Raw genomic sequence first — 24,121 nt, 5'->3', positions numbered from 1 at the left:
GGATATAATTCCGATGTAGATTGCCGGGCAATTTATACGATTGATTTTGTAAATTACATCGGACTTATTTTTTACTGGTGTGTGATCTTCAATTTTGGAAAAAAGGGTGTGAATAGATTTTGAAGGCTATTTTAAAGTTATCAGAAGAGAGCAACATTTTAAATAGATATTAATTAATTGTCACTAAATAGTGCTCAGTTGCATTTTTTCTTTCACCCTCATAGTGTTGGATTTAGTTTTATATAAGCTCAAATCCGCACATGTGTGTACATATATGCACACATTTTTCGAGCTGAGCCTAACCTTCTCGCACCGGCAATTCGAGCTTTTGCAATTTAAAATAAATTGCCGGCAGGCCTCGAGAACCTCCGACCCCGGGTTTTGCAGTCCGTGGACAGATCTCGTTTTAATTCTAATTCATTCTTAAAAATTCTCCCAAACACATTCATTCAGTTTGGATCGTGGAGAAGTCGATATCCCTACATTGCCTTCATATTATAAAACTGAACTAATTGAGGGTCGATGGAGTTCTCAATATTCCGCCATCAACCCTTTCACACTACACATTCATGATAATAAATACATTCACATCCAACAAACACTAAGTACACAACACTATCAATATTATACAAAATAAAACAACAACTTCTCCTGTACAAATCAGAACAGGGGACCCAGCTACTCGATGCCGTGTTCAACCACAATTCTCATAAAGGATGGCATGCTATTTATATGAAGCCAAGGGATAAAAACACCCCTCTACCCATGGAGCAATCTTTTGTTTTGTAATGGACAAGAAGTGAGTGAATATTATTTTGGTATATATCAGGTAAGTATTATTATCGATTATCAATAAAATTTTAAATAAAATATTTATACACACCAATATAACACCAAAGAATAATACCACACTTTATGCACTGATGATGACCAGATAGAAATCGGGGGAAAAATGAAAAAGTTCTTTTCGAAACTACCTCATTCTTGACAACTCCTCACGACATTAACAAAATAAAGTATTTGTGATTTTAGTTTATTTGAGGTATTTTTAAATTTGGAGAAGATAGTTTATTTGGTATGGAGACGATCCATGTTTATTTTTGTTATTTTTCAAATTATTCCACCAGTTCGTCATTTTATTGCTTGACTAATTATAAGTTCTAAACCTTACTAATGAATCTGTATTTATTCGGTATGATTGTTATAATAAAAAATGAATTTGGTTGTATCATTTATTATATTGTAAAGTGAAAAATTCTGATCAATGTGAAGGCAGCGTTGCCAAGAAAGGCTGCTCGAAGATATAATGTTAAAGAAAGTTCTACATATTTGGTGATCCTGTTATTTAAATTCTTCTTCTTTTTTAAGTTCTTTAATAATCGCTATTTAAAAAACAACTGTAACGTCAAATATATGATTTTTTATTTGAAACGTTTCCATACGAGATGTACACTTAAGAATCTCTTTTTTTAATTTACTTTAAAGGCGCTAAGTCGGCTTTATACATTCGCATTTTATTCTAATATTGCTTTTCGGCAAGTGACGTCGAGTAGCAGGAAACATGTGGATTAGCCTGAAATGATGTCGTTTCCTTAGTGACAGCACGTGTAAGTATCAAATTTCCTTTTCGGGGCGGCGAAGATTGTGGTAATTGGTTTGGAAAGTTGTTAGAAAGCAATCTGTTGGGTTTATAGTAGTAAACACGGAATTGTAAAAAATTAAGACGCGGAAGTGCGGGATATAACATACTACATATATAGATAACATTTTCAAAAATAATATAAAATAATTATTTTTTAAAATTGCTTTTCAACATAATTGAATAAATACGTTTGTTGATAGCAAAGAAATAATTTCTAACTCAGATTCAATGAAACCAAAACATAGTAATTTAAAAGACGTTCTTTTGACACTAATGTAATTTTGCACAAAATTAAACATTTTTAAGGTTCACTACACAAAATTGCATTTTTTCCATTTTTGAATGTTTTTATTATTTTTTCGTGGATCAAAACAGAGGGCCGCATTAACCGTGAGGTTAAGGCGCAAAAGTAATGGCTAGTAAATCCAGCTGTCTTTGGTTCTATTCCCTATTATTTGGATTTACATGACGCATAAGTGGAGAGGTCGCCGCACTGAAAGTTAACAAGGGACTTCATCAATAGAAGGCCCTCCGGGATCGGGTCTCAGAGACCCATAATTCGATACCCACCCTCTTCAAAAATTATTTTCAGTGAATTTAAACACATGCTCTCGCGAACTTTCGAAATGCAACCAGGAATGAGTGCAATAGCCTGTACAGGCAAAGCTCAGGGGAAAATCCTCCAGTTCCTAGCATCCATAATCAATATTTTTTCATCCATAATTTTTTTTTAAACACGACAACATGAAAATGCATACTTTTTGTTGATTTACATTGTTAAGTAAACGTATTGAGTGAAAAACCTTTTTTCTAATGCGCTTCAATGAAGTTTTGAACTTGCCGACACATAGAACATCATAGAAATAAGTCCGCTCTTTTCCCTCACTTGTGTATTTCTCACTTTCGTTTTTCCCTATTTGTTCGGCTTGGGTGTAAAGTAGAATCACGTAAAAAATATTGTAAAATGATTATAAAAGAAAGTTCAGGGTTTATCTTTTTGGAAACACATTCTGGATTACAGGATGTATAACCCGAGAAAAAAACAACTAGAGGCTTTAATGTGACCAGACTTCTATGCTTGTATTTGGGTGTTGTGCTTATGTTAATTTATAGGACTTTTTTGAAAATATTGTTATATATTAGCGTAAAACTAAGGAGTTGTTTAACCCCGCCCAGAGGAATATCATATATTCTGGGCTAAGTGTGTGACGTCTAGGGAGCAAAAGTAAGTTACCAGCGAGAATGAAGTGGGTTCGATCCCGCCATGAGGAATATCGAGCACTCTGGGGTGAGTCTGTGACATCTGGAGTGTAAAATCGAGTTATTAGCCAGATCGGAATGCGTTCAACCCTGCTCCTCTATATTGAGTACTCTAGAGTGAGTGTGTAACGTCTTGAGAGTTAAAGTAAGTTATTAGCGTGAATGGAGTGGGTTCAACCCCGCCTCGATGAATGTGAAGTACCCTTGGGGTTGAATTTGACCAGACTTCTATGGTTGTTCACACAACGATGTACATAACTTGAGATTATTGAAAAAAGGTTTTCATCAGGATATTGGAGAATGACGACACCAGTCCACTTTTTATACCAAACGAACTTGAAGTACCAAGATGACCTATATACGCAAAAGTTGTTTTTATAGTTTTTTAAACCTAAAATTTACTTTACTAAGTATTATTGAAAACAGGTTCTTCTCAGACCAGGTTTTTTTTAATTTCATGACAGCATTATGTATTTTATTACCCACAGATGGAATGTAAACCGAATCCAATTAGAACAGGCTATACGTAATATATTCGTTACTTATAACGACTTCATTGTCATACAGGATGTCCTTTTAAAATTTTTTAATACGGTAGGTTCAATACCGCCTGATGATGATAAAAGTAAGTTCTCGGATTTTCCTTTGCCTACGTTTGAAAATTCCTACGGTTACGTATGCCATTAGAGGTGAACTTGGATTCATCAGTCCATAGGATCCAGATATAAGGAACGTTAGATGCCAGTCATAATCATAGTCCCGAAGTGCCAGGACAAGAGGAGAAGGATACGGCTTAAAATTGTAAGTCTGGAATACATCTCTAATTTTATTTTTTGAAAAACCTAAAACCCTTCCAACATTTCGGAGAAAGGAATTCGGATTTTCGCGAACATACAGCAGAATATTCAGCTCCTCGTCGAAATTACGCGGCCGGTTTTTTGCCATAACTTTGCCATTTTTTGAATCATGTAAAATCCTTTTTCACTATTGTTATCAGCGTAAAAACTCCTTTTTAATTATGTATCAGAATGTATAGAGTATTTAAATTTTGAGGGTGAACTGGACCTTAGGTACCCTGTACAATTTTTCCCTAAAAAAGTAAAAATTTAAAACTAGACTCCAAAAAATTAAACATGTGCTTATTGGATAGCGTCATTGGTTCGAGAGAAATTTAGCTAAGCCATCTAAAAAGGACACCCTGTATACCAACACGGTATTATGTCATTTTTTTGGAAATATCAATTTTTTTAGACGCGGATACAGAAAAATGTGGATAAAAACTTCATTTCGTGTTTCGTCTCGAGCTTAATGGAATATTTGAGTGCATCACGGTGCGTAAATACACTTTTTCAAGTCATTAAATGAATAATTAACAATTCCCAAACGTCCTAAGCCTCCCCCGGTTGCACTAGTCATCGATGTGAAAGTGGGAATGAACTTTATTGCGATATCGGATTACGCTGGCTTTTTTCCCAGGGGATATACGCGCCTCAGACCATGAACTGAATTGGAATCCGCGCTTCCCTAAAATATACGATAACTAAGCTCGATTTTCCTCCTTGTATCCTTTAACTGTATTTCACGACGATTCAGTTCCAATTTTGTATGAACTAGTACGGGATAAGTGGGAAAGTTTCAATTTTGTGCCAAATCTGAACATATTTTTTCTACAATGTCTATCAAATCTATAGTTTCAAAATAAGAAGTGACATTAAGGGCTACAAGTATCCAATCATATAAAAGGTTGAAAAAAAACAACATAGAAATACAATTGTTACAATTGAATTATAAGTGTTCTACAAACCTACTGTCCTACTTCTAGATATTACTGATAACTCCATGGTAAATTTGCAACTTCTTGGGCCGAATATAGATGCAGTTGTTCTGATAAGAATTCTCTAAATTTGTAAATTTTATTAAAAACTGGAATTATTGGAAGACCATTATTTTGAAGTACAATCCGTACTTCAACGTTTGAAAATTCAACGTTTCCATTGCTATTCGTTATACAATAAGGGTATTAATTCATATACAGAAATAGTAATATACGGTATAATCCACATAGTCTAACTGTATTAATTATGTTAATTAATTATATTTTTAATCTAAGGTCTTAATTGAGATGAAAAAGCTAGTGTAGCTGCGGCGTATTGAGCGGAAGGTCGTGGGTTCGAACCCTGCTTGTGACACAAGGTTTTTCATTTCAACCAAAACTTTAGATAAAAAATATAATTAATTGAAATTATTTGTTATTAAGCTATTACATTCAATGAACTAAGGAAGTCATTAAACTTAAATTTTAAATTCTTCATGAAAAGAGAAATTNATATATATATAAATAGAGGTATAATTATAGGTAATACATATCCAAAATGATAAAGTATATTCTATATTCTTTAAACGAAGACAATTCTAACATAAATAAAAAGGAAAACTAACGTGTATCAAAAAAATTAAAAAGAATTTTACAGTTTTATTTCTATATTTTTAACCTTACAAGAAAAACTGTTAGAGTGTAATAAAAATATTAAAAAAACATGTCGACATAATACAGAAGTGAGTTAATGGCTTTATTACCAGGACTGAAAAATCCAATTATAGACATCTTTTTTGGATTCGACCATTGAGTAACGTGATTGCCAATCCTAATAAAAAAAAACATCGGAATAATTCGAATCTAAAACATACTTATTATGTCATAAAACGCAATTATTCAAACATTAGACACATCTCGCGATGATTGTTATAAAAGAGAATTTCAAACTGTTGTGGAGGTACGGGAAAATATTGGAATTTATTAAAATAGATTATAGGATCGAGTAATAAAATAAGGTGATACTTCCACCGCAGGGGGGTGTCCGCATTATCTAAAAAGTGCAGTTGTTACACAGGTTCATAAAATGGGGAACCTATCCGACATTAAAAATTATAGTTTCATATATCTACTTTGAATATTTTCTACAATTTTTGAACAATTATTTAAAAAAGAGGTTTTTATGAATTTTAGAAGAACATAATATTTTAAATAGCCTGAGTACGAATATCAAAAGAAACAATCATGTCCACAAGGCTACGTAATAAGTTCCCTTCTTTTTAGAGTTCGTAAACATTTTGTGCACTGAAAATATACAAAACTCATTATCGACCCTTTGCAAATGACATTTCTGTTCGTTATTCAGACAAATCTTGGAAGCAGGTATGCACATTGATACGAGATGCCCTCGTGGTGACCCAGCCAAAATTAACCTTTATGTTGAATGTTTACTCTATGTTGGCCCTATGTTGTTCTTGATCCCTAATGATATCAAATGTGTAATATAACTCACACCATTTTCCAAAAATTCGTGTGTTGGTTTTTTTTGAGTATAAGGCTAGGAACATTTATATAATTGGTATCTGCCATTTAAAAAAGAAAATCCTTAGTTTTTTCGTGTTTGTTTGAGCTGTTTTTTTTTTCAATTTTTAACTGTTTTCTTTCTCCACGGTTTAGTATTGTTATGTTCCCTATTCACTAGGTTTCCCTTAATCCATTTTTTCTCATTGTAATGCTGGCAGCCCTTAAACAGAATATATCTCGAAAGTTTTAGCACCAAATTAAGTTAGTTACATACGTATATTTTTCTTTTCTTTTTTTCTGTGTAATATGTATTAGGGTAGTAAAGTTGGTTAAAATAAATATATACCTGGAACAAAAAATCACGAAGTAAAGCAGACACTGTTATTTAACTTAAAAAATCAGCACATTGCCTGCCCAGATAATTTGTACGTAGTCAAGAAAAAAAGTGACAAAATGAAAGCACTAAAGAAAAAATTCAATGGTGTAAACATTTGTGTAGAAATGTCACTTCAATTTTATTTTGTTATAGGAAAAATTTGATACATTTCTACCAGCTTCTACGGCTAATCAGATAACATTGTTTTAAGTTATACTATATGTGTCAAAATTATAGGTTTTGTACCGCTAAAATTTTTTTAAACGCGCAGAGACAAACTCAAGGGTCGAAAACAATTTAACTGGCTTAAGGAGCTTGTAGATAAATCAGCTTAGCTGTGGAATTATATGGAGAGGGCTATTGGGCTATCTAGGATTGCTCGAATTTGTGCGCCCCTAATCTTCAGTATTTGCACAATCTGAAACTTTTCCTCTTAGGATTTACATATATTACATCACATCCATAACGTTCGTGATTAATCCGAAATGCAAATTACAATTCTCAATTGTAATGCATTGGACAATTTATATTATGGTTAACTAGATGTCAGGCAGATTGTGAGTACTGTGCCTGATCGGTGCCAGGTAAACGGTTTTACAAGTTTCTTCATCCTTTTCATTCTTATTTGATGGTATATATACAATTTTGGATGTCATAAACAAAAAAGCACGACAAAACTTCGAGTTTTAATGGATTACATCTCATTCACCCGATCGTTAAACAATATTAAATTATTTAAAAATGTAAAAAATATTAACTTCCATTTACAATTTGACAGCTATCACTTCAAGGAAAATTACCATTTAATACTTTAAACTGTACGGGATATTTTAAAATGAAGTTGCGCAAATTGGAGTATAATCTTTCTGTACTATCCAGCAACTCTTTAATCCTCATCTTATCAGATTTTAATTATCTTTAATAAAATTAGATAACAGAAACTCTTTCGCCTGACATTGATATAATTGAATATAATTCATGGGTTTAATTCTGTTATATTTAATTGCATTAAATGACGAAATTAAATTTAAAAGTTATTTAATTTAGGTAAAAAATAAAAATAAAATTAATTAAGAAATTAATTAAATGACGCAACTGTTTTACATCTACGCTTTATTGTTAATAGATTATTTACAGACCAAACTTTTTTTTATTAATCCTCCGGAAATATAGCTTCAATATACAATATTTTCGTAAAAAAATTCTCTGTTATTATTATTCAAAAGACTTCATCACTTTCAATTATTTCTATTAAGGTAAACGTTGAACGTCCTTTACAGTTTTGGATTCAAAGTTTCTTTGAAATTGTCAAAATTGGTAAACTGGTCAAAAATGACAAAAATGTTTGAAAACAAACGCGAGACACTCCCTCTCCAAAGCTCGCTCATTCTCAAAAACACGCCGACTAACCAGTGACTACCCTTTTGGTAGAACCAACGTTTTGCAATCCTCCCAGACAGGCTCATTAAAAGGCTTTGTTTTCCATGGTAGCTATTAGTCTCTGTCTTCACCATTTTGCATTTCTTGAACTTTTCTTTGCAGGGGAATCTTAAGCGTGCATGGAAGACAAGAAATATGTTGCTTCGACTTTAACATCTCATAATAATCGTTCAATACAGTTAGTATAATAATCATTACACAATTATGCAGTAATTAGTTACACACCTAATTAGGTATACAAAAGATAACCTTCTTACGACTGTTTTTTAAATCACCAAACAAGAAATGAACCCTGTGTGGATGTTTTCCTTGATGATTTCTTGGACATAACGGACTGTGGTGAGGTTGCCTTCAACAGTATGGAGTCCAGTTAGTCCTCCAGAGTAAATTCCAGCTCAGACCATTACACCGCTTCTTTCAAAATTGCACTGAAGGGAGCACGACGTGGGCATTGCAAGCATCCCCGGTTCTCGGTAGACTCTTCGGCGTTTGCTATCACAATACGGATAAACGCGACTCATCAGTAAACATAACGGCATTCCAATTGGTATTCTCTTCTAGGCGCTCCCTGCACCATATTCTCCTGAGTTCCTGGTGGCGGGCTGTTGCTACAGGTCGTCACAAAGGGGCATACGATGTGAGGCCAACTTCCTGCAACGATTACGAATCGTGATGATAAAGCATCACATCTTGAACATCATTTACGTTCTGGCAGGCACTGCGGAAAGGGTTCCGTCATGCAGCAATGATAATATTTCTGTCCTCGCTTTGCGTCGTAGTGCGCTGACCAGGCCGCTACCAGGCCACCTGTTGGCATTTACATTCTGCCCGGATGACCAAGCTCTGAGAAACGCCAACTGCTTCTGTGATATCCACTTGCCAGTGACCTCGATAATAATATTGCGAACTTCTGGTTCAAGATGATAGGGGTATTCATGATCTTTGTGTTAACCCTGTTAGGTCTTTCTGATGAACACATCTCTAACAGGCCGGACCCAATGTAGTCGAATATGTAGTCACTTTGCTATCGGTTAGGGCGTAGGTAACCAACATGGCAACCATGAATTTAACAGCTCTTTTTTGTTTACACGTATATTTATTCTTAAATACGCATTAATTAAATCAGACCAATACATTTCTTTTGTTAATGTCTGACCTGTCCTTATAGTCTCTTTCATAATAAATGCATCCCCTGCCTTATAAAGTTGTAGGCAGTTAGACGTTAGGACACAAGTTAGAAATGTCGGCAATAATTGAAGCGTGTCAAATGTCAGTACTTTTTGAGTGCATAGATACATTTTGAATGAAAGAGTCGATTAATTTTCTTTAACCTTTGTGCCCGGGAACACACAACACGATGACTCTCTTTCCACCATCATCGATCCTTTACCCTACGATATTTTCAGGTTATATATAATATAAATTTTAATTTTCTTGTACTTAAAACAACAGATTTCAAATTCGTGACTAGATGTTTCATATTTCCTAACACCTTACAATTTAACACAAAAGAAAACCAAAACAAACAACAGTAAGCCTTCAAGGTCTGTTATAGCTTTATTTGTGGTATTACCGATCGCCACGCTCAGCATTGCGGAAAAATTAACTTATAACATGTTATGAAAAGAAGGGGGCATTCACGATCTTACTGGACATTTCTCATTAACATCTTACAAACATCGTAAATACCCCAGAGGTCATTCCATTTTTAAAGAGAATACAACTGGATTAAAATGAAGAAAATACAGGAAAAAGTGTTTGTTTACAAAATGTGTAAATCACTAGTTTTCGTGGTTCGCTTGACCAATTAATATCTTTCAATTAATTAAGGGTTTTAAGTCGAAATAAAAAAGTCGCTGTCATGAGCGGGATTCAAACCCACGACCCTCGACTAGATACGCCGCTACTCTACCACCTGAGGAATCGCGACTTCGATCCAATTTTGAAAAATGGCAAAAAGGAGGGAAAATTCAAAAGGTAGGGTTGAGATGGGAAGTTAGTGTCCGAGCGGATCGAAGTCGCGATAGCTCAGGTGGTAGAGTAGCGGCGTATCTAGCAAAAACCTTAATTAATTGAAAAATGAGTAATCTACATGTTTACTATTTTTAAGTAAATCATTTATTTAAAATGAGAATTAACATTCGTTTGTTTTTGGTCTGTATTTTCTTCTTTGTTTTATCGAACTAACAAGAATATATTTAAGAATATATAGTTTAATTAAAATTAATATAATAAGAATAAATTACAAATATCCGTATTTATTTTTGAGTTTATATGGCACTGAGATCTTGAATCAGCGGTCAGGACGTGACGACGTGTGCTTTTAATGTGACTAATACGCAGCCTGGTAAGTATGACCTTTTACCTTTTAGACCCAGCTTCCGTAGGCCAGGGTCCGAGGTCTTTTTAATTTTAAATGATCTAGATGCTTTTGTTTTGGTCTAGTACTCTTTTCATTTTTCATTCAGCATGGGTGTGAGTAATTTTGGTGCCTTCTCTGTTTCATCGTATCCGGTTATTATTTATAACATTTGTGCCCGGGAACACACAACCTGAAGACTCTCTTTCCACTATCATCGATCCTTTGCCCATACGATATTTTCAGGTTATATATAATATAAATTTTAATTTTATTGTACTTAAAACTATAGATTTCACATTCGTGACTAGATGTTTTATATTTGCTAGCACCCAAAATGATTAACTATAGTTTCGTTTCTGAAAAACTCGACTAGGAAATTGAGTGATTTGTTATTTATTGTCCCATTCTTGATGGTCTTTTAATACCAAATAGAAATGTTGTGTTCTGAAGTAATTGTAACTAATTAACAAAAGGTTAAAAAAGCTATTCGTAAGCAATCAGGCATGTTTGTTTTAATACTCACCGACGACGTTGAGGTGGATGAAGTGGCTCATATGAGGCGTTGTGCTGATTTGACATTCGTAAATCCCCGTGTCTCTATGCTGGGGGTATTTAATCTGGAGACTCCAGTCTTCGGAGCTCTGGTGATGAATTGCTCTGAACCTCTGGTCAGACGTGTAAGTGTATCTCCCGACCGTAAGCAGGTGTATATCTCTGTGACGGACCCACGACACCTGAAACATAATATTACGTTTTTTTTTAATTTTTATTGTTTTTTACGAGGGTTCGCTACAGCAGAGGTCATATAAATCCTCAGGGTGCCGGTGTTTTTGAAAAAAAAAACCCGTTGGTAAGTATGTCGGGTTCGAATGCAGGGCCGCTGGATTCGAACCCGGGACATTTACTTTACAGTGATGAGCGCCGTGTCAAAGACTAAACCTTGCGGCCACCGACTCCCCTCTTACATTTTTAAATTAGATGAAATCGATAGAATAATAAAAAATGTAAAACGTATCGCGATGCTAAATACCACATACATATCTTTATTGTATGCATCACAATATAAATATTTTAAAAACAACGAGCATATTTCAAAAGCGTTATTAAACAATTTGCTAAAAAATGTTTACCTTCTCTTGACAGATATGAGCGACTAAATCCAGCATTTTCTTTCTTAGAATTCGTCGTGAAGGAAATGAAATTTTGAAAGAGTTTTTGTGAGTGATTGATGGGGAAGTTGATATCCATCAATGATAGAACAGAAACATCGCCGGAAAGTTCATTACATAAAATTAACTTGATTTAATAAATTTGTGTTAATACACGAGTTTGAGTACATTACATAAAAACGTGTGACAATGAGAGGGTGAAGAGAGGTAGATTAAGAAATAATGATGAGCCAAGTAAGAGAGAAAAACTGGCGGACATAGAGAAAGTAAGTTAGTAAGTGAGAGATAGATAAAGAGAGAGAGGGAGAGAAAGAGAGAGTGAGGAGAGAGTGTGTGTGTAATTTAAAAGCAAACATAGAAGAAATTTTGAGTTAAGTTTTAAAGGAGAACTAACTTAAATGGAATAAAACAAAATTATCCTGTGGATATAGTAGAATAAAAAATAGAGTACTGGTATATAAAATACATATATAACTCTTTTTCAAGATATTATCCTGTGAATTATAAATTAATATAAATATTTATATAATATTAGTAGTAATATAAATATTTGTAGTAGAGAAAATGCAAGTGTTGCATATGTTTCCATCTGATGAGTTTAATTAAATTTAAAATATATTTCTTCGGGGATTGTAATGATTCTTAGCAATTAGAGTGACCCAGTTATGAAAGCTGTCCCTAGATAAATGCTTATCCCCATCAAATGTATTGTATTCTTAATTAAATTTTCCTGGTCGTACGATTTGTGTTTTTGACAAGCCGTAAAATTTGCCTTTTGGCTCAGGTAAATGTGAATCGATCATTCGATTTCCTCCTTTATCGAATATCTCGACATATCATTGTTAATTAGTCTGTAAGGAGTAATGTCATTTTTAACTGAATTAATAAGCGGCAATTAACTCAGACATGACCAAATCAAATTTATTAGCGATCAAACTTGAAATATCTGTTGAATAAAAAGAAAGAGAACATGGGTTTTTATCGGCCAATCCCGGTGTAATTTCGTTTTTGACCCAAACAAAGGCCCATTTGTCACATAAATTTACTCTTTTCTGTTTATTTATTCACAATGAATGTAATGTATATTTCTCGAATGTAATACGAAAATTGTGACGAAGGGAAGACATCTTTTCACGAAATGATTTTTGTTCGGTTTTTCCTAACCCTCTGACCAACCGAGTCACTTCTTTGTTTTCAGCAAGCTATTTTTAGCCGGAGTAAGTCGGCATATGAAAAGTTTCTTAAAGTTCCTTTTGAGAACGTCCATATTTTATTACGTATTAACAAATATTAATAGCAAAACAAAAATTATAGTAACATCGGATGTACTACAAGGTGACTCATAAGGCCCCCCTTTATTCAAACGTTTTATTCGTGAAAAAACCCTGTTAGCGTTCAGGTCGTCTTTGAAAGGCTTTGTCTCTCAGCATCGATTCATCTCTTATTTTCAGTTTATATTCGAAACATTGAAAATTCATGATGTAGCTGAATGTATTTAGATTGCACGCGCACAAAAAACACACTCATTGCAAAAAAAAAGTATTTGTTTTAATAAACAATTATTATTAAATACCAGGAACTAAAAAATGATTTCAAGTTAACTAAAATATTGTACAATCAGTTTGTTAGCATGTGTACGAAGTTCTCAGCAGTAAATGAAGAACTACCCCAACGTACCCTAGTGCTGTCAAATATTCTGTATGATAATCAGTTTGGCACGGGCATGGACGTTGATATCCCCTCATACCTTACTGTCTGTCTTTAAAAATGCAGTGACTGCAAGGAACTGGAGCAAAGCGTTCTTCACGTCTTCTCCACACTCGGACCCAATCATCTTACGGCACAAACCAAATATGTTTAAGTATCCAAGCGGGATGCTGATTTGCGAATAGACGCTTTTCTACTTCATAACTCTCCAGTAGTAGATAACCTGATGTGGGACGTTCATAGACTAGGATTACGAAGTTTTACAGCCCACCCTCATATTACGGGCGTTTAGAGTTGACTAAATATGAAGGAAGCCGTTAAATGACGGTACCGTATTGCGGTAAGAGCAATAAAACGATCGTCCCTAGCCGTCGTACATCGCAGTTAATTTCTACCTTCTTTTTGATAGAGATTTCCGATGGCTCTATATATATATATATGAGGGCGACTCATCCAGGACTCGGGCTTTGTAAGGACTGCTACGTCCGCTGTTGGCTAATGCAACTGCCCAGGCGAGTCTTCTCGAATTATAACCAAACGGCCAAATTGGTTCTGGAAAGGATGAAATTGAAATGATTTTTTTTATTTTATATGTAAAGTTTGTAAAAGGATTAGTAACACTCTATAAAGGCCCACTGACCCTAAACGAGCTGTAAAAAAAATGATAGGGGATAAATGGCAGCGTCAGTGGACAGGGTCATCCGAGAGGCTCCTTCGTGTTGAAATCACTTGCAGATGGCCCCCGGAGGATCTGAGCCGTAAAGAAGGAATAGTTCTTGCCAGATTAAGAATAGATGCACATGGGCACTTGCTAGTGGGCCAATCACCCCGCACCTTATGTAGAGAAAGGTTGCTCGATGTATGCCACGGAATCGAAGCGTGTCGTGCCTTGGCCCCCTACAGGGCGTGAGTAAACATGCCGCCAGATTTAAAGGGGGTTCTCGGACACAGCAGCGAGTTTCAGGGTTCCCTGTTCCGCTGTTTAATGGAATTGGGAATTTTTAAATGTATATGGAAGTTAAATTATGTGTTTTGTGTTTCTAGGTCTTGTATGAGTGAATGTATTTATTGGTGTGAATGGAGAAGTGCTGACGGTGAAGTAGGTTCTCCACCGCCCCCGCAAGTTGTGCATGACAAGACCCCATCGATCCCAATTTAGATTAGTTTATTATAATGAACAGGTGGAGCAATATCGAGTACTCCACATACCAAACAGAAAGAGTGCGATCAATGTACAAGTGTGAATGTATTTATTTGTGTGACTGTGTATTTAGTGTGTGCAGCAGTATTTTACTTCCGCTCGGGGCTGAAATGACCTAGCTGCCGGATGCCCCTGCAAGAAAAACACTATAGAGGTAAACAACACGTTACTAATGTAGTGTTTACGTTTTAGGACAACTATTAACCTTTATATTTAATTACTATGAAAAATAAATACAAGTTTCCAGTTCTTTGCCTTTGAGTTATAGTTATATATTAGTTCCTACTATAATACTATAATCGATTACTGAAATAATTTTTAACAATTTACACAAAAAATTGAGAGGTATACCCAATTGAAAAAAAAATACGACTGGTACTGCCACAACCTTTAAACCGAAAGTCAAATCAATGGAATTGCGTGATTTGTTTTGAGTCGACGTTTTTTTAAATTCTCATTTACATATCTAAATTTGTTTGGATAATCGCTGGATTGACCCCGATTTGATACGATGAGAACAGTTCTGTAATTTAATATAATCTCAAAGCCAAAGTATTTGCCGTCGAGTCAAATGTAATTCAGCTTTATTATATGAATATGCTTATTAAAAAAATTAATAAAATTTATGTGTGGTGGTTAGTGACCGTTAATCGATAATTATTCAGAAATCGTGAGATGCGGTCTACAGTGATGTAGGTTTCAGGAAAACATTTGCTTTATCGTGCCAACGTTTCGATCTTTATTGAGATCATCTTCAGTGCTCAAAGTGTTTGTCTTCTGTGTAATTGTGCCACTCTTGAGTGTGGTGTCGTGTGCACTCTCAACACGACACGCAAAAATGGCACAATTACACAAAAGACAAACACTTTGAGCACTGAAGATGATCTCAATAAAGATCGAAAAGTTGAAACGAAAAAGAAAATGTTTTTCTGAAACCTACATCACACCAGACCGCATCTCACGATTTCTGAATAATAATAAAAATTATACTGCGTAAACATAATTTCACTTTGTTTTTTGCCAAGTCTGGGGATATCTTAGTATTGTATACTATTTTTTTTGTCAAGAAAAATAAAAAAAAATACTTAGACATATAAATAGACACAAATCAATTGACTGGCGGATTAGTCTGCGTATTTTACATACTTCTAAGCACATTTCTCGTCAGTTCGTATTTATGGTGGTCTTGTTTTCATGATGATAATAGGCTTTTGTTGTGTTTTGTTGTGAATTATTGAACTAGAATTGTGTCAAAATAGAGGTTTTTTACTTAAAAAAGAGTAGGTATTATATATTATTTGAAAACATTTTAAAAAAGAAATGTTTTAAAAATGTTATATTGATTCCCGACTCTTCAGTTTATATACTCACTCTCCTTCATTGATAATAAAGAAAATTGAAAAATTAAAGTAAATGTTATTCTAACGAAGTTTTTTAATATTACAAACTTTGAGATGCGTGGCGTTGAAAATTAACTGGTTACTGTTAAAAGAATTACGTTTAGAGGTAATAGTTTCCGACCTTTATGGTTTATAATGAACTAGGGCGGAACTTCTCTCATTTACCCAAAGTTAGAAGGTGGAATAAATTCAGGGAAGAATGCCGAGAATTTACGTGTGGCCGCAGGTGGACAAACATCCCCGGCCAGAGGGGATGATAAGTCGCTTTTTTGCTCTCGGCTTCTCGAATTTTATTAAACCGTCGGCTGAAAATGATTTCCACAGGATTTGATCGTCCACGGGGGAGGGGGCAGGTCGTCGTTCTACACGGCAGAATGTTGAAGTGGCTGTGTTACGGCATCTAGTCACGGAAACCCAAATCTTCGGCATTCCGACCGAGTAGGGCCACAGAGGACGTGAGATCACACACCAGTGCTTTTTCAAATGTAAATAAATCTTTTCTTAAAACCGCCGGATTCTCTATTGTTCATCATATTTCCAAAAAATATTTTACGTCTCTTATGATACAGAGTAAGAACAAAAACTGATAGACAAACCGTGGGCTATCAAGAAAAAAAATCGTGTCTAAAAATCATTAACATATGTACATAAACTAAAGACGTATGTCTATTTATTATCCCTCAGAAAATAAATTAAATTTTATAGAGAATTTCTATTTTTTTATGATTACTAAACAATCTCATAGATTGGTAGTACCAGTACTCTTTTTTTCTTGCTGATTTTACTCACATCTATGTACTTTTTATGCGATAAACATATCTGCTGAGTGTTGGGCCATGGGGTGAGACATTCACACTGTGTCTCCTTTGTACAACAATCATCATTAAAAAAATATATAGTTATCATTCCTTTCTACACTTATTTTTTAATTTTTAAAAGATTTTAAATCGTATATTTCCTAATATTGTGACGTCACGTTGTTAAAAAAATATTGCATATATTGCCGATTTTAAATAAAAACAAAAATAGTTTGTAATTATGTCTTCATCGAATGCAGGACCGCAGGTAGAAACCTTACAGTTATCAGTGCCGCATAAACAGTGTAGGCCACCCACCCAAAAAATAAAAATAAAATATTACTACAATAAAAAAGGTTAATTGTCAATATAGGAAAAATCGAAGAAATCGCATACCATATGCAAAGTAGGTGCAACTAATAATACCTCAATTTATAAGAAATATATTACAGTTAATTAATTGGTCAAGCGGACCACGAAATTAGTGAATTTAATGATTCAAAATGAAGTATACATCACTAAAGCTCTCCGAGGCCATTTTATTTGTCGCCGAGAATCCAAACCGATTACACGACATTTGAAAAATGGCAAAAGGAGGGAAAATTCAAAAGGTGGGGTTGATGTAGGAAGTTAATGTCCGAGTGGATCGAAGTCACTATAGCTCAGGTGGTGGAGCAGCGGCGTATCTAGCCGAAGGTCGTGTGTTCGAATCCCGCTCGTGCCATTGACTTTTTTTATTTCAACTAAAATCCTTAATTAACTGAAACTTGATTATTGTTCACACCTGAACAAATGTTGGAAAATTGTAAAGAGATTTTGCTAGTAATAATTTCTTTTATAATTGTCAAAGAACGACGTTACACTATGAATTTTCTATTTTAATTAGATAGATGGGCATATTGCCTTTACAATCTGAGGTTTTTATCAAAGTGCTTAAATATTTTATAAAGAAGGTTTTCTCCGTCGAAATTTGTGTACATAAGATTTACAAAGATATATTTTTTAAAGCTGAGTAAACCTCTATAAAATAATTGAAAATGACATGTAATGTAATTTTTCACAGAGATAAAAACATTGTTTCGTCATAAAAATCTAAAAAAAATGAAAGATTGTTATTCAGATATCGTGAGATGCGGTCGGGTGTGATGTAGGTTTCAGAAAAACATTTTCTTTATCGTGCCAACGTTTCGATCTTTTATTGAGATCATCTTCAGGGCCAGGGATTTACATTTAACAAATACATTTAGGATTTGGAAAAGTGAATTTATACAATGCAAAATATATTTTATATTCAAACAAAGTATTTCTACTCACTCAAAGTGTTTGTCTTCGGTGTAATTGTGCCATCCTTACGTGTCGTGTTGAGAGTGCCAGTGAGATTTTGCTGTTTTATGTTTATATATGTTTGGTTTTGAAGGGGTGCGGAAGGAAGTCGGTATATAAAAGACAATTTTGTGTAAGGCGTCGGCTTCTTTGAACTGAAAAGAGCCGACAAAGGGAAACAATGTGTTGGTAATAGTTCGGCCAGATTATCCTTTCAGGATTATATAGAAAGGAGATAAATAGGAAAAGGAAGGCTAAATTTTTGGAAAATTAGACTATGTGAATAGTATTTGATGTGTGGAATGTAATGTAATGATATATGTATGTTATCTATATTGTATTTGATTAATGATATTGGCGTAGCTGTGTCTGAGTTTACATGTATCTATTCTGTAATTGATCCTGTGTTTATTTCTGTTGATATAAACCATTTCTAAGAAATTACGTTTATATTTGTTTTGTTCTGTATGTAATATTTTTGGATTTTTGAAGTCAAAATTGTGTTGGTGTTCAAAGTGGTGGGTAGCGAGTGCTGTAGGATTTTGCTTGGGTTTTTTGCAATCATAGATATGTTGCAAGACCGAAGTAAGTTGCCGGACAGTTTAAACAGTTGATCTTGTAGATTACGACAGATTTATTTGTTATTATCTTTAACTTTGGAAAAAGTGTTTGGAATGTTTTATAATTTTTGAAAGCTATTTTGAAGTTATCGGACGAGAGAAATGTGTTTAATTTATGTGATAGGCCTTGAATAAATGGCATGGAAATGTAGGCTTGTTTGTTTGTATTTGATATACTTAATGTAGTATTATTAGTAATAGTGGAATGTGTTAATGTTGAGTTGTAGTTGTTGATTATTCTGTTAATTATGTGCTTAGGGTAGAGATTGTTATGGAGGATCTGTTTGTATATCTTTATGTTCTTGTGGTGAAATGATTCATGGCTCAGGGTAATCATTCTGGAAGTAACCATTTGGCCGTGTTTATTATTGTATGAAGAGGGCGGTGAGATTTAAAGTTGAGGTAACGATCTGTTTTTCTTGGTTTTTGGCACCAATCTGTGATTAATGTGCCATCTGGTTGTTTTATTACAAGTGTATCTAAAAATGGTATTTTTTTGTTGTTTTCGATTTCATGTGTAAATTGTAGGCGTGGGTGAAAGCAATTAAATGTATCTAATGTAATTTGAATTTGATCTGTGGGAACTGCTGTCAATATATCATCTACGTATTTAGTGAGGAAGGGTAATGTGAAAGGAAGTTGTGGTATGACTGTATTTAGTATATGTGTCATGATTATGTCTGCCAGTATCGGGCCTAGGTTGCTACCCATGGCTATACCAAAAAGTTGTTTGTAAAAGTGATTGTCGTATGTAAAATATCCGTTAACACAGCAGTGTCGGATCATTCTTACGAACGTATTCTTTGATAGAGTTGTGTGTGGTTTTATGTTGGGCCATTTTTCTGAAACCTACATCACACCCGACCGCATCTCACGATATCTGAATAACTATCGATTAACTTTCACTAATCTCTACACAAAAATGAAAGAACTGTTCTTCATCACTATATTTGTGAATATATAAATGAAAACTAAAATAACCATGAATAAATTAATATATATTTATTTCTAAACAGAAATAGAGAATTATTATATTTTAATTGGTTTGTTTAGTCACAATTTTGAACGTTTTTCATTCCGTCACTGTATGAACATGAACAACGTGAGAGGAGTATGCAAGTAGTTAAATGTTACCGGGTTCATCTTGATGTCTCAATTTTGATTGATCAATAATTAGTCAAGGAGCTTTTCGTATTCCCACGTGAGTTTCCGGGTCAATATTTACTTTTTAGCCTAAACCCCAGGCTAAATTCCTGAGGAAAGTGATAATCAAATATTTATCTCTCTTGATCCTAAATAGCTTTGGCAGGAAGTTACACCCGTTTAAATTACCAATTTGTAATTTAACGGTGACATGCCACTTTGACTTTATTCTTTCGTAAAAGCGTCTAACTAAATTAAGTAAATCGTGGGAAAAAATACGATTTGAAGCATTATACTGATATTTAAACAAAGGAAAAATAAGAATAATAATGGTTTGATACAGATCAATATTTTACATTGAAACTGTTTCTTTTTCTAACTTAACAGGACGACACCAAATAAATTTTATTTTATCTTAAAGTAACGGAATAAATATTATTATCATCAATTTTAATTTTACTAAGGTGCTTATTTTGCAAGAAATATATCCCACCTCCTTTCTTTCTCGTCTACCTCTTATCTTGTAGTATATCCTATATATTTTTTCTTTCTCAGCCTATAAACGAATAATAATTTAGGGCAATAACAATACGCTATAATTTCTTCGAATAACCCCATGACACGGAATTCCGCCTATTTCTTGACTACACGCAAATCTAACTAACGTATTCTAACAACTGCGAACCCGGGTCGGCCATTTGACGACAAAATTAGAAATTTCCGACAATTGCAATTGTTTTCTTGTAAACCTTCTCCTTGCGTATAATTTAAATGGAATTGTTTGCGTGGCACATTGTTTACGCTGGTTCAAAGCTTTCCTTACTCTATCACCGCTCGCTAAGCCTCCCCAACCGGCAAAATCCTCTTTATCAGACGATTTATTTAATCCGAGGTTTGACTCGCCGGCAAACGGCCGCTTTCATCGGTTTTTCGATCAAACACAATTTTTGTCCCCCCAAATCCTGCAGTTTAGCCCTAAAGTTGTTTTTAGTAAAACAAAAATAACCTTTGATATTGATGTGATACTGTGTAGATTTATACCATTTTCCAAACCTACATTGTAAATTATGATTATTTTGAGATCGTGAGATGCGGGCTGGTGTGAAATGAATTTACACAATGCTAGAAATTTTGGACTCACTCAAAGTGTTTGTTTTCTGTGTAAATGTGTCACTATTGTGTATCGTGTTGAGAGTTCCAGTGAAATATTAATGTTTTATGTTTATTGTTAGGTTGGCCCTTGGGAAACAATTAACTACTACTTACTATACTAACATTTTATTATCCTTAGCGAAATTACATAAATGAATTCTATTTCTTGTCTATTATACGATAATGGTATACGGGACTTCCAGTCAAGTGCAGGTTCCAGAATTACACATGAACTTACAGCAAAGGTTTGGGTTCCTATCAACAGATATGTCAATTCCCAAAACTATTTTATGAAGACAGGATTGCCTAAACTACTCAGCCTGAGAGGGACAAAACACAAGACACTCACCCAGTATAAGCCAGACGGCCGCGATCATCTTCTTCCCAGCGTTAGAACAAGACTGAATCAACGTCCGTCGTGCGAAATAGGATCCGTCGGTCTCACATTTCTTCCCTACCAGTCTATACACTTTTTCTACAACTTTAAATTAAACTAAAACTAATTGTCTCTCATACACTACGTTGGATTTTGAAGGGATGGGGAAAGAGTCAAAATCCAACGTATATAAACAGAAAACATTAATATCAACACGACACTCAATAATGACACATCTACACAGAAAACAAACTCTTTGAGTGAGTACATATACTTTGATTGAGTCTAAAATTTCTAGCATTGTATAAATTCACTTTTTTCACATCCTACATGTATTTGTATAATTTAAACAATGATTATAAATCCCAGGCCCTGAAGATGATCTCAATATAGTTCGAAACGTTGACAGGATAAAGAATATGGTTTTCTAAAACTACGTCTCACCAAAGCTCTCACGATCTTCAAATAATCATTAACTAACGGTCACTAAACACCACGCATTGTGAATTATAAGCAATTTAAGCCATAATTAGGTCATTATTTACTGTAATTCCCATATTGGTCATAAATTCAGATGAAATATATATTTTACAAACATGGGGATGAGAAAATGATAATAATACTGAATAAACCCAGAATTCACATTGACAGTTACGATTAAGTAAACCAAAAAGAGGAAACTATTATTAAAAAGTAAAAGACGCATCTATTTACAATATTCATATCATTTGGTAGGAACACTTTCAGATCATATGATTTAGGTAAAAAACTCGAACTTCCTTACCATTCACTCAATTTATCCTGTTAATTTATGTTATTTCAGGAAATTGTTGCCAATTTTTCTTGTAGTACGTCAAGAAATTTACTATAATTTAAAATGATAAATAAACCAAATGATGATTGGTTGAAGAATATTTCGGTTTTCCTGAAAATAATGTTTCGAAATAGTTTTTTTTTAATAACTTGTGTATGGTCGGTTCAAATTAAAACCCATTTACACCGTACAATTTGGCGTCCAAAAATCTTTCAAAAATTGTGCATTGATGAGTATGTGTGAAATAGTCACCCCTTTTTTACGTATCACGCCGTCCTGGAGTGTGTGATCAAAACTTTTTCGTGCAAGTGAAACAAGACTTAAAACAAAAATCTACGTGTCTTCGGGTAACCCCTCGGAGTGCAGGGGTTATGTCGGATTTGAATTCAAAGTCACAGGAGGATTCGAACCCGGAACCTTTCTTTACCTAGTAATAGCTTTAACCGTTGCGGCCACTGACGATCCACGAAGGGACAGAAGTTAGAAAAACCCTGTATAATATTAGACTAACCCTTCTAAGACCACATTTGGATTTAAGAATCTCATATTCAAATGATAGGTAAACTGAATCAAGGGGATATCGGATGGCCGGAATTGATTCACAATCTACAATTTTATCCATAATAAAAACATTTCTCAGAAACCAATTTACTATATTTATGTTACCTTTTAAATTTTATTGCTCACAAAATTTTTCAAAAAGTATCAAGTTTTTCTGTAAGTACTATTTACTATTTGTAAAGACTGCTTTCTGTGTACAATCATGTTTTGATTTTTATATTTTCATGGGTATCTTGCGTTAAAGAATACCAAAAAATTGCTGATTGAAAGCAAGAGACCTTTTTTCTTCATCTAAAAAAAAGTTCAATTTTTTTCCTACATATTCAAAGTTTTTTCTTATTTTTTATTCATTTGTTTTATTTTTTAAAAAAGAGGGTTCGCAACAGCAGAGGTCATATAAACCCTCAGGGTGCCGGTGGTTTTGAAAAAAAGCCCTTTTGTAAGTATGTCGGGTACGAATGCAGGACCGCTGGATTCGAACCCGGGACCTTTACCTTACAGTGATGAGCGCTGTGTCAACGCCTAAACCAGTGCGGCCACCGACGCCCCCTTTTGTTATTGTTGTTGGAAATTTTTATAATGTTTAAATAAATAAAAAAAAAACGTTATATGTTATACCTCAATATATTCAAATTGTACGTTGTTAAAATTATTTTATGTTCTTTCAATTTGAACTAATCTGTTGTAATTTGTTTAATAAAATTAAAATTATTAGATCAATAAATCATTTCCTTCACCGGGTAATCTTGGTATCAATCTTCTTATCTACTTAAAGAATCGGGCTGAGGGAAAACGGAAACGGGCTCGTTTAATCCCGGACTGTTATCCCCCGGCAATTAAGCCGGCTAAATATCAGAAGGGGAAAGGCTAATTGTTTTCGATTCAATTTCCAAACAGGTTAAGGAGCGTGGAACGACGATTTTGCAGGTTCGGGAGCACAGGTCGTTCCCGGCCCCAACCGCAAGGCTAATCACGATGTAAACGCACGGTTCCACAGACAATATTGCCGTGGTTGCGGCCGCTTACGGGGGACGGGGGCTGATGAATTTGCATGGAAATGGGTTTATACAGAGCCGGAAAAGGCACCGGAGTTCTGAAGAGTCCGAGGACTTTCTAAGAAAATCGTCACGAAGCCAATTCAAAGCTGGGAAAGTAGTGCTTGAGACTAGCAGCTCATAGAACTCTTAACGCGTAGTGAGCCAACTTCGGAGAAAAACTTCCCTGAAGTTCAGATTGTTATTTCAACAATATGCCCTTCACTGTTTGTAATATTGCTATATCAAAATTTAAATTAAATTTTGTCGTGGTCACATAATTATGTGTACGTAACATGTTATTATAGTAGTACACATTTTTTTTAACGAATTTGTACAGCACTATTTAGTAAAACACTATTTAGTCTTACTTAATTTTTTGATGGTGTCCATCCTGATTTTGTGGA

The 24,121-nt window shown here is 34.3% G+C and overlaps 1 protein-coding gene across 1 annotated transcript in view; it reads right to left on the bottom strand.

Annotated features, from left to right (window-relative positions):
- LOC112126128 overlaps positions 1–13,420 on the bottom strand; it is an 89,474-nt gene extending 76,054 nt beyond the window's left edge. The window contains exons 1-2 of the mRNA XM_024225551.1: positions 13,334–13,420; positions 10,941–11,151 (exon numbers count right to left, since the gene is read on the bottom strand). Coding sequence (XP_024081319.1) covers positions 10,941–11,151; positions 13,334–13,420 — 298 coding nt within the window. The remainder of the gene's footprint in view (positions 1–10,940; positions 11,152–13,333) is intronic.
- Between the last annotated feature and the right edge of the window lie 10,701 nt (positions 13,421–24,121).

This window comes from Cimex lectularius, unplaced genomic scaffold (genome assembly GCF_000648675.2).
Source record: "Cimex lectularius strain Harlan isolate CLEC.00 unplaced genomic scaffold, Clec_2.1 scaffold72, whole genome shotgun sequence".
Lineage (NCBI taxonomy): Eukaryota > Metazoa > Arthropoda > Insecta > Hemiptera > Cimicidae > Cimex > Cimex lectularius.
Note: the sequence above shows the minus strand (reverse complement) of the source record. Positions and strands in the feature narration are given on the sequence as shown.